At 42.3% G+C, this 13703-nt stretch overlaps 1 protein-coding gene across 1 annotated transcript in view; it reads left to right on the top strand.

Annotated features, from left to right (window-relative positions):
• Positions 1 to 13703, top strand: part of ATXN1 (ataxin 1) — a 280126-nt gene that overhangs the window by 246530 nt on the left and 19893 nt on the right. The window contains exon 6 of the mRNA XM_077810610.1: positions 7866 to 9906. Within this exon, the coding sequence (XP_077666736.1) occupies positions 8026 to 9906 (1881 nt within the window). The 5' untranslated portion in view covers positions 7866 to 8025. The remainder of the gene's footprint in view (positions 1 to 7865; positions 9907 to 13703) is intronic.

Here is a 13703-nt window from a genome sequence, read left to right as displayed (position 1 = left end):
GATTGCACTTCAGTACTTGTATGAGGTGAACTGAAAAATACTGTTTTTTGTTTATCATTTTTCCAGTGCAAATATTTGTAATCAAAAATATAAAGTACACTGTACACTTTGTGTTTGAGTTGTAATTGAAATCAATATATTTGAAAATGCAGAAGAACATCCAAAAATATTTAATAAATTTCAAATGATTTCTATTATTGCTTAACAGCGCAATTAATCACTCCTGGTTAATTTTTTTAGTTAATCACGTGAGTTAACTGCGATTAATGGTCAGCCCTAATTTAAAGCTATAGATGCTTATCCTAGGAGAATTAGTGGATGTACAGTATTTGTTTCTCTATTTGCTAGGTCGATTCCAATACAGTGGAAAGCCATATGTGTAGTTATCCAGTTCTTTGGGTTTACAGTAGTTCCTAGAGGTTGTGGTATGCAGTTTACATACTCCTAGTTAGACCCAGTTTGTACCCCAAAAAGCGTACATTAAGGCCTTTACTAGCTGATGAATAGTGCTGCTTCATTCTCCACAGGATTGGAGAGCCTTGGAGTCCGTACCCCCTTGCTTGGATGAGGCCTCCTTTCTTATCAGTGTTGCCCACTCTCACAATTTTATCCCAAGTCTTGCAATATTTTGAGTTGTTTTTTTTAATGCCCCAGCTCCTGGACTCAGAAGTTTACATGGGAATCTCAGCTTTCATTTAAAAGAAAAAGTAAGTTTCTAGCCCTCAAAGCAGGAGCATGAGAATCCTAAAGGTTCAAACACAGGAAGGCTAATAAAAAGACCTAAAATGTATAATTAAAAAAAAAAATCTCATGAGTTTTAAGCCAATCTCGTGTTTTTTGTAGGGGCTTGAATCCATGACTTTTGAATGCCTGGGATTGGCAGTACTGTGGAATTTGCAGGGAATTTCTGGGGACTCCAGCGAGGATGGTGCCTGTGAAGTGGAGGGGGAGACATTACTGCAGCCCTTAGTCTGCAGCAGTTGCTGTGGAGTGGCTCTGTAGCTTTGGAAGGGCATGGCTACACTAGAGTTTACAGTCCTAAGGTTGCGTTGATGCAACTGCACCGCTGTAAGCTCTCTAATGTAGCTGCTCTACGCCAGTGAGAGAGAGCTCTCCTGTTGGCTTAACTACTCCAGCCCCCTGAGCAGCAGAAGGGGTGATTTATTCACCCCAGCTAGCAACATAAATTATTCCGACATAAGCTATAGCGTAGACATAGCTGGAGAGAACACAATCCCTTCACAACTTGCTTACTCGGCCTGTGTGCAGAGAACAAGCTTTGCTCCAAAGTAACTCAGTGCAAAACATTCCAGAAAGGAAGTTTTAACATTTGTTAAGGGCTTTGACATGAGAAATGTGAGAGTAAGGACTCAGAGAATGTACGGCTAAGAATCCATGCTAATAATATTTGAAAATGGCAGTATAAAATTACAGTGCAATAGACATGTGGCTGCATGTCTAAATCTATGCACAGATAGGTGTGTTCTTCTGTTGCTGCCTTCAAAACTCATTGCATGATTATTCATACTCTGGTGGGGGGAAGGAGGGAGCATCTTTTCCTTGTGCACAGAGGTACAGGGTTATGTGATAATGCCCAAGTAAAATGACTTGGGAAATCTGCAAACTTTTGAAAATTAAATCCACCTCTAAATTAATCATAATGCAGCAAGTTAATAATAGCACAGTGAGTAACTGTCACTCTTGTGCAGCTCACCAACATCCATCATATGAGATAATTAAGTCTACATAACTAAAGTAATTGTAGTAGAACATTGCCACAGGATAAATATGCCCTGCTTAGAAAATAAAGATCTCACCTTCATCTCAACAAATTCAGCACGTAGGTAACAGGAGCAGACAGTTATCCTGTGACAGTGTTCTCTTGCATTAACATTGTTTTCTAAATAATCTTTCTGTGACACACATTTATAAATGTCATAAAATAAGTGAATGACTCAGCTGGAAAACATGGCAGTCCAGTGTTGTGAATATACTGCCACTCACTCCCTTTGGAGATTGCGTTCCCTAAATCATCAGCTAATCACAACTCTGACCCCATACGTGCGCACGTGTACACACACAGACACACACACACATCATAAAATATTGATGCATCATTGAGCTATTGGATAGCTCACATCCAATGCTCTCCTGGCTTATATCAGTTGCTTTTTATATGGAGCACAGGATATCTGATCTGATGGGGAGGGTACATGTTGCTCACTCAGCAAAAATGGTATCAATTTGCTATGGTGGATTCTCAAAAGTGTACTAAGTGTCAACACCACAGTGGACAATTTCATGCAAAGACAAGTGTTGATCAGGAATCTTTTAGTTCTGGGAAAAGATTTTCAAATTTTGTCAGCATTTTTTTATGTTTCTTGTTAATGGATCGCTGCAGCTGGCCCTCCTGGGAAATCTGCCAGAGAACTGTGAAATTGGTAGGATTGAACCATAAACTTAAGTCGCTGTTGTTGGTCGGCACTAAGCTACACATGGCAAAGCTAATGAAATCTGTGCCAGTTACAACTATGAATATGTAGCTGGCAGATGTTAGTGTGTAGAGTTTGGTGAAAGCTGGTGTATAGATCTGAGAATCAGAACGTAGCTGCAGAGTTGTCCGCAACTTGGCCATCTTCTGATCTACACAAGCCCAAACCTGCAGGATGCTGAGCTTCTGAGGTGTGTGGCTGACTTGTCTCTTCTCCTGTTGACTTCAATGGGAGTTGAGCGTGCTTGCTACTTTACAGGCTCAAGCCTTGCTTGTCTAATAGGTGTTCTGGACAACATTGATGGGGTGTGCAGTTAATTCGGCAGGGCTGTATACAGCATACCATGACAAAGTTGTGCCACACTTTGATTCAAGGGTCTGTCTTTTCAATGCATGGTTTGATTATTAAGTGGGATCAAATTGAATTGCTCTGCACTTGTCTGACAGAACATGGTGACTGGCAGCAGGCAGTGCATTGTGTATTGACTTGCTTGGTGAGTGAAACCGCCAGTCGTGGCTTGTGTGGGAAAATGCAGTACTAAAAACTGGTAATAACGTGTATTACCAGGATGGGGTCTCCAGGGCCTTTCCTCTCTCGTAGGCTGTTGTGAATACATCTTAGGTTGATGACTGAAAGTTGTTCTCCTTTGATGACTGTTCTGTGGCCGATGTGAAAATGAGCTTGTGGCCTCAGTCCTATTTCTAGTGCATAAGATTGGTACTACCTGATACCCTCGTTAGCAGTCTCAGCAGAAAGACTAGGACATGGGGCCACGTTTGTAAAGGCAATTAGATACCTAAAGGTTCAGTTAGGAGCACAGTGGGATTTTCAAAAGTGCCACAGGGCCTAATTCCTAGTGGGAGTTGCAAATCCCACTAGACATGTATCTACATCCTTAATCACCTAAATGCCTTAAAAAATCTGGCTCACGGAGTCTGAACTCCCCTCCGGCCCACAGAGGTGGTTTTTTATGTCAGGGATAAAGCATATTGTCAAGGCATTAAGGGAAGCTTGTATTGCTATTACGGCCCTTGGTGGACCTACTGTATCGATATAGAAAGGATTTCGGTTTCCACAAATATCAGTCAGGCTCTTTTCATGAGCTTTACATTCATTAGAAAAATAACTATGCAAATACCATTCTGGTAGGTAGATGTGTTGAGGCCTTTGTGGAAACAGATTACAATTTAGCATGAAAGTGCATATTCTGAGCCCTACTGAACAATCCATTTGGGACCCGCACAGACCTAGATGGGGACTCCTCCAACTTGAGCCTTTCCAGGAATTTGATTGTGGGCAGGCCGCCAGCCAGCACTGGTTACCCAGACACTTCAGCAATGTTCCATGTGCACTAGCTGCCAGGGATATCAAAGTCCAGCTGTTCTCACCAATCTCCTCTGTCCCCTTTACCTCCTCAGCCTTCAACACACACACACACACACACACACACACACACACACACGATCATCCAATGTTTATTGCTGTTTTACACGTCCTTCAAATTCTGATTGAAAACTCTCAAGCTCAATGAGAAAAGGAAATCTAGTAGTCGGGAATGACTTACGATCCAGAAAAGTAAACATGTAAATAATAAATGTTAAACAAAGCCATACCTAGGGGTGCAAGCAGGATGGAAATGTGACTCTAGGATAACAAGTGAAGAAGGAATTAACTTCATCCTCTACCTCATCCCTTTGGGCGGTCCTTTTGCCCTCTTCACTTTGCCCAAACAGGCCCCGTTCTATCCTCGTGGTTGTGATTGAAATTATACTTAAAATATTAGGCCAAAGCTTACAACTCCATTGGAAACACCTAAGTAAAAGAGGGCTGATTTTTGATTCAGTGGGTGCCTGGCATTTCTGAGGATCCTATCGCTTGTCTATATGATAAGAGTTAGAAGAGTAACTTTAAGTAGCCAGGTTTGAGAATTTTGGCCAATATTTACATTTCACTTGGAATCTCCTTTCTATTAATATTTTGTTCTTTCCCTCTGTTAGCTTGTTTGTCCTCCATTCTCCAGAACCTGGACATTATGGGAAGCCCTTTAGTTGCCACTGATTAAGAGCAGAATTGTATAAAATATTTGCAAAAAAACCAAAACGAAACCACGCAACCATTTAAAATTCGTCAGGTTTCAGATCTTATTACAAAGTCAACACTAGGTTGATCACAAAAGGTTTGGTAAGACTCCGGGTGACCTTTTAAATGACGTAGGACTCATTTATGTTTTTCCCCTCATCATCAGAAATCCATCATTTTGCAGAAATTCAATGCAAAAGCTGTTGATAATTGGCTGTTTACAAATAAAGGGGCTGTTGATTCTTGCCTGTCTTTATCTAGCTAAAATTCCTACTGAGTCACAGTAGTAATAGATTTCCCTGGCTCACTGGCAAGTCCGTGTAGCTGGGCGTATCAGCTTGTATTGTGTGTGGAACTGTGTCTGAAAAGGCGCTCTCAAGAAATCATTTTTTTAAGCTTTGCATATTCTTTAATATAGTCACTTAAAAGCCATTTTTTCTTCTTCAAATGTTGTCCCTTTCTTCCTAACATCATCATCATAAATAATACTTGGTGAGTATTTAAAGAGCTTTCAAGAATTAACAAAGCCTCTCAGGACTGTTGTACTATACCTGTTTTACAGATGGACAAATTGAGAGAGAGAATTTTTAAGTGAGTCATCCACAATCTGGCAGCAAATCAGTGTCAGCGCTCAGGTTGGAATAAAACCCAGGAGGCCTGACTTCCATCCCCTGCTGTAAGCACTGGAGACCACGCTGTCCCTCGCAGCAGTATTTTTGCCTGGGTTTGGCAGAGAACTGAAGCTAATATAGCTGCTTTTGTTCAAGAACTCTGAAACCTACAAATAACTTGTCCACCTGCCAATGTCATCTTAGTTCTACCTAGCAGTAATTATTGCTATAAAAACAGCAATGGAGAAGCACAACAGTTAGTATTTATGTAGGGGCTATGCAACTAATGCTGGTGGTTGTTTATTTTCAATTTTAAAATTTTCAGAAATGGAATAATCAACTTGAAAAGGAGACTGCCCTGGACCATAGCATACTTAAAAATTTCCCCCATAAGATTCTAATATCTTGAAGGCACCTCAAATTTGGGCACATAAATCCACATGATGGCCTTAAAGTGAGATTTAATCTCAGTCTGCAATGTCTCCAAAATATTATGCAAGAGTTGTACAGCAGGTTTATTGTTCTATGCTTTGTACTAGACCCAAAGCAATGAAGGCAGGGGATATAAAAGGAATATTATTTGCTGTGAGATAAGAAAACTATTACTGATACGTAGTGGTCACATTTAATGTCTGTTACATCATCAGTTTCCACTAAGCGATGCTCTGACTTGTGTGTGTGTGTGTCTGTCTCTCTCTCTCTCGTAAGAAATTATGTTCTGAGTGTGAGGAATAAGATTTCTGAACGCCCACCCTTGCATATCTTTAAAAAAACAATTTAGCAGTACAGATGCCAAACAATGGCTGGAAGGGCATGAGAAGAGTTTTATTTTCTGTAAAGTTTTAATTATAAAACAAGGCAAAGCAGGAGTTCATGATATCTGGGAGAAAATACTGTGACTATAAAAAAAAAAAAGTCGGGATTAAACTGGTGTGACATTATTTTCTTTAGAGAGACAAGGTGGGTGAGGTAATATCTTTTATTGGACCAACTTCTGTTTGTGAGAGAAACAAGCTTTCGAGCCACACAGAGCTCTTCTTCAAGTCTGGGAAAGAAACACCAAGCCTCAAAGCTAGGGGTGGAACAGATTGTTTAGCATAAGTAGTTAGCACATATAGTACAGGACCAGTCAAGGCAGAGTGACCCGTTAACACCTCTGCAGTCACCTGACAAAAAGGGGGGTTAGGGGGATACAGATTGTTGTAATAAGCCATAAATCCAGTGTCTCTGTTCAGTCCATGATTTTTAGTGTCTAGCAGAGTAATGAATTATTGAGTATTTTCTTTAGCAGGTAATGAAAGAATTAGAGACACTTTGTTCCCTATATCAAGGATGGCAAAAATAGTCTTCTAGCTAGAGCAGAGGGAAGAGATGACATTTTGCTTAAACCCTATATAAAATCATGAGCCTTTGGGTTCCTGTTATCTCTGCTCTTAAGATGGGCGCAAATTAGAACCCCACACCCTGCAATTTTGGTAAATTCAGATTGGCATCCAGGTTTGCTGGTGGCCTACATTCTCTCTTAACAGGAAGGGACAGACTCATACATCTCTGAACTCTGGGAACATTCAGACCCAAATTCTGATCTGAACTTCGGTGCTCTGCTTCTTGGCTATGATATCCTCAACTCAGGCTGTGGCTCCTAGGAGGAATATTTAATCTGCTTCTTGTTAGAGAGCAATTCCCATTGACTTTGTCCCTGCACTAGTGGAAATCTGTTGGTTACATACAGCAGCTGTGCCTCATAGTTCATTGGTTGCTAGGAAACAAGGGAATATGATCCAGTAGGAGCTAAGTCTAGGGTCATCATCCTGGTTTATAGTTTTAAACACGTTGGTACAGTTTAACCTGTGCAGGCAGATAAGCGGCAACCAATCATTTTTCCAGAGTAGAGATCTACATGGTCACTTTCCTGTGAGTGGCCAGTAGCACAGGGGGCTCAAAAAGCACCACAAACCTCATGAGAAATCTGGCTCCCAGCCATCTTTGGCTTTATGCTACTGCTGTAAATAAATGGCTTGGCTGAGGTTTAATGCCATACTAGTAGTTGAAGGGCACTTGTGTCTCATTGTAATGAGCTGTGGCATGAGGGGAGAGAAAACAAGATAACTGATGTGTTTGTTGTGCAGACTGAAGTGAAATGAAGTCACTGGTGGTGACTCCAGGGCATAAGAGTTGAGAAGTAATGCACCTTACTTATACACTGCTAACAGCTACTTGTTGCTAATGTAAATATTTTCCATGTGTGTTCTTCAGATCTCCCTGTCATGTAGTGCGAGATAATGCAGTGATCCCATGCTGTAAAACACACTATGGTGGATCATACAATCATTTGTGGGGGTTGGAGGGTGAGAGAGAAGGAGAATGAAATACATACTTTGAAAACACAAGCCTTTTTCACACAGGAAGAAAGAAGGCACCTCCAGGTGTTACAAAATAAGTTATCACTGTTAACTACTGAAAATTATGTACTTTGAGTTTTGATTTGTCTAATGTCTTAATATTTTTCAGGATGTGTTAACTGATGTGTCCAGTGTTTAGCTGCTTTTACGGTATAGCAATAAATGAATCCTTGGAGTGCACGCAGCACTAAAGGTCTGGTCTTAATTTTGTAGAGAGTTTTTTTTTTTTTTCTCCAGTGCTAATATTTTGGTTTCCCTTTTCCCCCTCTTTCTCGTTCCAGAATCCAGAGCAGCTGTTGGAGCATTGTGCTCACAGGGAGATGATTCCTCATGAAGTCACTGGATCCCCTTCAGAAATCAAATGTGACTTTCCATTTATCAGACTGAAATCAGAACCAGCCAGACAGTGAAGCAAGAACAGTGGAGGGGGGACGGCGAAAGATGAAATCCAACCAAGAGAGGAGCAACGAATGCCTGCCGCCCAAAAAGCGAGAAATCCCCACCACCAGCCTGCCGTCCGAGGTGAAGCCAGTGATTCTGTCAAACGAAAACCACCGCACAGACAACTTAACATGGCTCACCAGTACACCCAGCAGCCAGAGCAGCATGGGGGGAAGGCACAGGCCTGGAGGGAGTTCAGTGGAGATTGGTTTACAGCAGGGTTTACACAAAGCACCGTCTACAGGAATGGACTATTCCCCGCCGAGTGCTCCCAGGTCCGTTCCAGTCTCAACAACACTTCCCACAGTGTACTCGCCCGCACTCTCACAGTCAGGGACGCCTGTATCCCCGGTGCAGTACACGCACCTGCAGCACACTTTCCAGTTCGTTGGGCCCCCGTACAGTGGACCATACGCCGGATTCATCCCCTCCCAGTTGATTTCCCCGACAGCCAGTTCCGCAACTTGTGCGGCAGCCTCTGCCTCTGCTGTTGCAACCACTCCATCCCAGCGTTCCCAGCTGGAGGCTTATTCCACTTTCCTGGCCAGCATGAGTAGCTTAAGTCAGCAGGGGCACAAAGTTGAGCAGCATCTAGTCAGGACACCTGGATTGATTGCAGCAGGGTCTCCTCCACCGACCCAGCAAAACCAGTATGTCCACATTTCCAGCTCTCCCCAGAGCACAGTCAGAAATGTGTCTCCTCCAACCATCCCAGTCCATTTGCATCCCCACCAAACGGCGATTCCACACACCCTCACCCTCGGCCCCTCCTCCCAAGTGGTGGTGCAATACTCGGACTCCGGGGGCCACTTCATCACGAGGGATCCTACCAAGAAAGCTGAGAGCAGCAGGCTGCAGGCAATGCAGGCGAAGGAAATACTGAATGGAGAGATCGAGAAAAGCAGGAGGTATGGCCTCTCGCCCTCTGGAGATGTGAGTCTAGTCAAAGCAGGCAATAAACCAGCTCCTCATCATTATGAGACCAGACATGTCGTGGTGCACTCGAGTCCGGCCGAGTACAGTGCACGGGATTCCTCAGGCATCCGGGCCTCTGTTATGGTTGTACCAAACAGCAGCACACCTATTACGGAGATGGAGATACAGCAGGCCACCAACAGAGAAACTCCTCCCTCAGTCCTCAACGACAAGGGAAATCTGCATTTAGGAAAGCCAGCCCACAGGTCCTATGCTTTATCTCCGCAACAGACTATGGGCCATGAGGGGGTGAAAGCGGTCGCCACGCTGTCCCCCCACACTGTCATTCAGACCACCCACAACGCCTCAGAGCAACTCCCTGTCGGGCTGCCTGCGACAGCCTTCTATGCCGGAACCCAGCCGCCGGTAATCGGTTATCTGAGCAGTCAGCAGCAAGCGATTGGTTACCCTGGAAACCTGCCACAGCACCTGGTGATCCCTGGCACCCAGCCACTGCTTATACCAGTTGGCAATGCAGACGTTGAATCATCAGGAGTAGCACCTGCTATAGTCACTTCATCTCCCCAGTTTGCAGCAGTGCCTCATGCATTTGTCACTACCGCCATTCCTAAGAGTGAGAATTTCAGTGCTGAGGCGCTAGCAACCCAGCCAGCCTACCAGGCAGCCGTGGTGCAGGCCCAGATCCACCTCCCGGTGGTGCAGTCCGTAGCTTCTCCAACGGCAGCTCCTCCTACACTGCCTCCTTACTTCATGAAAGGGTCAATCATTCAGTTGGCCAATGGGGAGCTGAAGAAAGTAGAGGACTTAAAAACAGAAGACTTTATACAGAGTGCAGAAATTAGCAATGACCTGAAAATAGACTCCAGCACAGTGGAGAGGATTGAAGACAGCCATAACCCAGGCATTGCTGTGATACAGTTTGCAGTTGGAGAGCATCGAGCACAGGTAACAAGCATTGCAAATTGTGGGCATAGGTGGAAAGATACCAATTTTATCTTCCTGGAAACAACTTACCTTATGGCGCCTTGCAAGAGGGAGTTTTGTTCTTAATTCTTCATCTGGCACACACCTAACAGCGCACGCCACGTTAGATCTCATGGCCCAAAGTCACCCCTTGTATGGTGCCAGTGGAGTTATACCAGGAATAAATCAGGCCCATTTTATCCAATGGTAGATCTTGTTTTGGGAAACTACGGGACCTGATTCTCCTCTCACTACCAGTTTAAACTCAGTTTAAGTCAGTGGAGTTACACCAGAGTAATGCTGGGGAAAGAGGAGAATCATCTTATGGTTTGACTATGCCTGGGGGAAGGAATCATTTGTGTACTTGTTTCAAATTGTTAGCTCAACAACCCAGATCATATTGCAAATCTGTAGGCATTAGTACTATTACTTGTTTGTATTAGGATAATGCCAGATGGTCCCAACCAACATCAGAGCTGCACTGCACATAGTAAAAGAATGGTCCCTGGTCTGAATAGTGTACAATCTAAATAGACAGGACAGACAAAGGACGGCAGGGGAAGCAGAAGCACAGAAGGGATTTGCCCAAGGTCACAAAGCAGGTCAGTGCCAGACACAGGAACAGAATCCAGGTTTCTGAGTGTCTAATTCATTGCCCTATGCACTGGGACTGTAGGCAGTGATAGTACTGGGAACAGGCCGCATTGTACTTTATAACTAGAGGACCCAAAGAAAGGATCAAATCTGAGCCATGATCCTAGTGGTATTAAAATGTAAAATTACTCAGTTTAAACCTCAGAAAAGTATATGCCTTTCATTCGGACAGCTGATTTTTAGTTTTGCCTGATTCCTGCTTCAGAAGGCTCCAGTACCGTTCAGTCTCGAATGAAAAACTCTCTCTGAGGGGTAAAGAGGGGACAAGGCTGTGAATTTCCATGGCTTGAAATTTGAAGCTCTCTTGGAATGCTTTCACTCACACATTGAAGGCACTGAAACGCTACACAGAGTTTCATTCAGATTTTGGTTATGAGTCGTTTAAATGCTGCATAGCTCTCACACTGTGTATATTCAAGGGAAATGTTAAAAGAAAAATTATCCCAGAACCTAGGCTACCCACACTTCTTCACTTTGCGTCATACTGGCTTGCATTGTAAAGAAGGAAATTGTAACTTTGCAAAGGGCCTTTCGGCCCCAGAGTTCAATGTTCATAATTAGTTAATTTGATACTGCCCAGTATCCAAGTAGCTCAGATTCCGCAGTGATGAGCAGGGGAATAGATTAGATCAATTAGATAGCAGTTTAGTTCAGAGAAGTATTTGGGTTATTTTTTGAAAAACAAAACAAATCTCAGTGCAAGTGGTTTAGATTTGGTTTTAAATATTTCTCTGCAGTGTTCAGAACCCAGACGCCGCACAATGGTGGCTGGTCCGTGAGAATCACAAAGAGAGATGGACCAGAAACTAACTGGTTTAGTATTGCTTTCCAAAATGAGTGAGTTGTAGAAGGGAAACAAACGACATCAATGTTGAGGAGTAAATTAGAGCTCTAAAATTCTTTTGGTTTTAACAATCCAAGGCCTATGCTTCCATAACTGCCTGCATACAAGTAGGTTCCTATATATGATCCGCCACTCAGGTAACTGAGCATGCAAATTAGGTGTGCAGTTGTGTTCCCATTTATGCATTGGGGCTTCTGGTATTTTCAGTAATCCATATAAGGAGGCGAGTATATTGGTTTTTTATGATGTGTGTTTTTATATTAAGAGTATCACTTTAAGAGACATAGGAGGATCCACAGAATTGCTTTTCGTTTACAGCCTTCAAATCCTCAGTGATATCACTGCAGGGTAGGCTTAGAGCCTCACATCTCTTCTTCGGCTTCATGATCAGAACCGGTTTTTATAATTTGTTTATAAATTGTTGCTTAGAATAATGAGATTTCAAAGATAGTAATTTTCCATCTGCAATTTTCATCTTGCTCTCATTTCTCTCCCTCTCCAGCCAAACCACTGGTCTCTGCACCAGCAGAAGAGGTACAAATTAGTAGGTAGCATTTATGTCATGTCTTGTTCACAGATATGTCAGTGTAGCCAATGTGTTGTTGTGCTGCACACTGGGAAGAGTTCCCTTGCAGAAGGATAGAGTGCCATCGTCTGGTAGAAAGCATATTCAGTTGCTGGCTATAAAAACAAAACTGCAAGACACAGTCTCATCCAGTGAAGTGTCAGCTTCTCAAGAAGCCTATAAGAATCCGGCTGACGACATCCCAGTTAAAATACTCCACCAGCTGTGTTTCCCACAAGGGATGCTTCCAGAATTCAGAAAGAGTCACGTAGAGATAGGATTAAAATGTGGGTTTAATTTAGGTTTCCTGTAGATTCCAGAACTTGGGTCTCTTCCCAGATCAGCCATGTCCCAGTATAGCAGCAAGTAATTCTCTGATTTGAATTTGCCTGTTTAGAGAGAGATTTTATCTGTGTGTCTGAAGTCTCTGATGACCTCATCCACAGTGTAACTTAGATATTTAAAAGCATTTTAACCTCATCAGTAGGTACACAACAATTACTGTTAGGAAATTTACAATATGAAGAGGATTTAGTTTTGTGTTGAGAGGACAGAAGTTATTCTTGCTACATATATATAGAATAGTAACAGCCCCACATTCTGATATTCTTATATGTAGAATATATATTAACTCCCAGAATACATTGGGGGAGTATATTTAAATAGGAGCTAATTATAATTAAGTATTATGACTGTAATTTTTTTTTTTACAATTAGTTCTCATTTATATGTATACGCCCTCCAGTGTATTCTGGGGGCCTAATTATAATATTAGTATAATTTAAAATATAGAGTATTAATATAATCTTAAAATAATGTTGTTACAATCAGCTGTCATTTAAATATACTCCTCCCGATGACTTCTGGGAGCTAATTAGAGTAATGGTGAATTCGCATCTTCAGAGTCTGTACAAAAATTAACTAATCCTCGCACCATATCTGTGGAGTAGGTAGTAAAGTATTTTTATCCTCGCTTCGTAGATTTGGAAACCTGGAAAAAAAAGATTAAGTAACTTACCCAGAGCCACACAGGAATTCAGTGGAAGAGCTGTCCTTAGAAATCTGGCATCTGTGGTTCCCAATACCATGCTCAATCCGTCTGACCACACTAATCTATTATGATTATATCATTTCCTATATTTATTTTGATTGAACCAACCCTGGAGATCCTTCCTTACTTTGTTTTGTGCAGTCCTTGTCACCCTGGTGTCAAATGGGAGTTTTGTCTGAAAAAAGACCTAAAGATTTGGAACGTCATTTATAATTCTTAATGTTACTCTGGTAACTGCACACACATCATCATAGCCTGTCTTTTTCCTTGCTGCAAGGAGCAGCCTTAGAAGGAAACAGAAGGTGTACAGTAATTCACCTGTACTTACATTAGATCAATACACACAGTAGAAGCAAAATAACTCTTCTACAGTGCTGGCTTTTTTAAAAAGGGTTTTGGTTCCTGATTATTGTTATGGAACAATGTGCTGCAGTGTTGTCTCCTGATGAAACTAAAGTACAGTTCAAAAAAAGAGAAGGAAGAAAATGATGAACACATCGTTCACCATCTCTGGTTTTTAATAGAATTATAGACATTCAAGATGGGAAAGCCCTATTAGGTCATCAAATCCATCCCTGCGCCAGCGTAGCATTGTTCCCTTAAGTATATTTTAAGTGCTTCATCCAATCTAGCTTTCCATCTATTTCTGCGCACACAAATCAGTC

The sequence above is a fragment of the Eretmochelys imbricata genome, chromosome 2 (genome assembly GCF_965152235.1).
Source record: "Eretmochelys imbricata isolate rEreImb1 chromosome 2, rEreImb1.hap1, whole genome shotgun sequence".
In the NCBI taxonomy this organism is placed as follows: Eukaryota; Metazoa; Chordata; order Testudines; family Cheloniidae; genus Eretmochelys; species Eretmochelys imbricata.
Note: the sequence above shows the minus strand (reverse complement) of the source record. Positions and strands in the feature narration are given on the sequence as shown.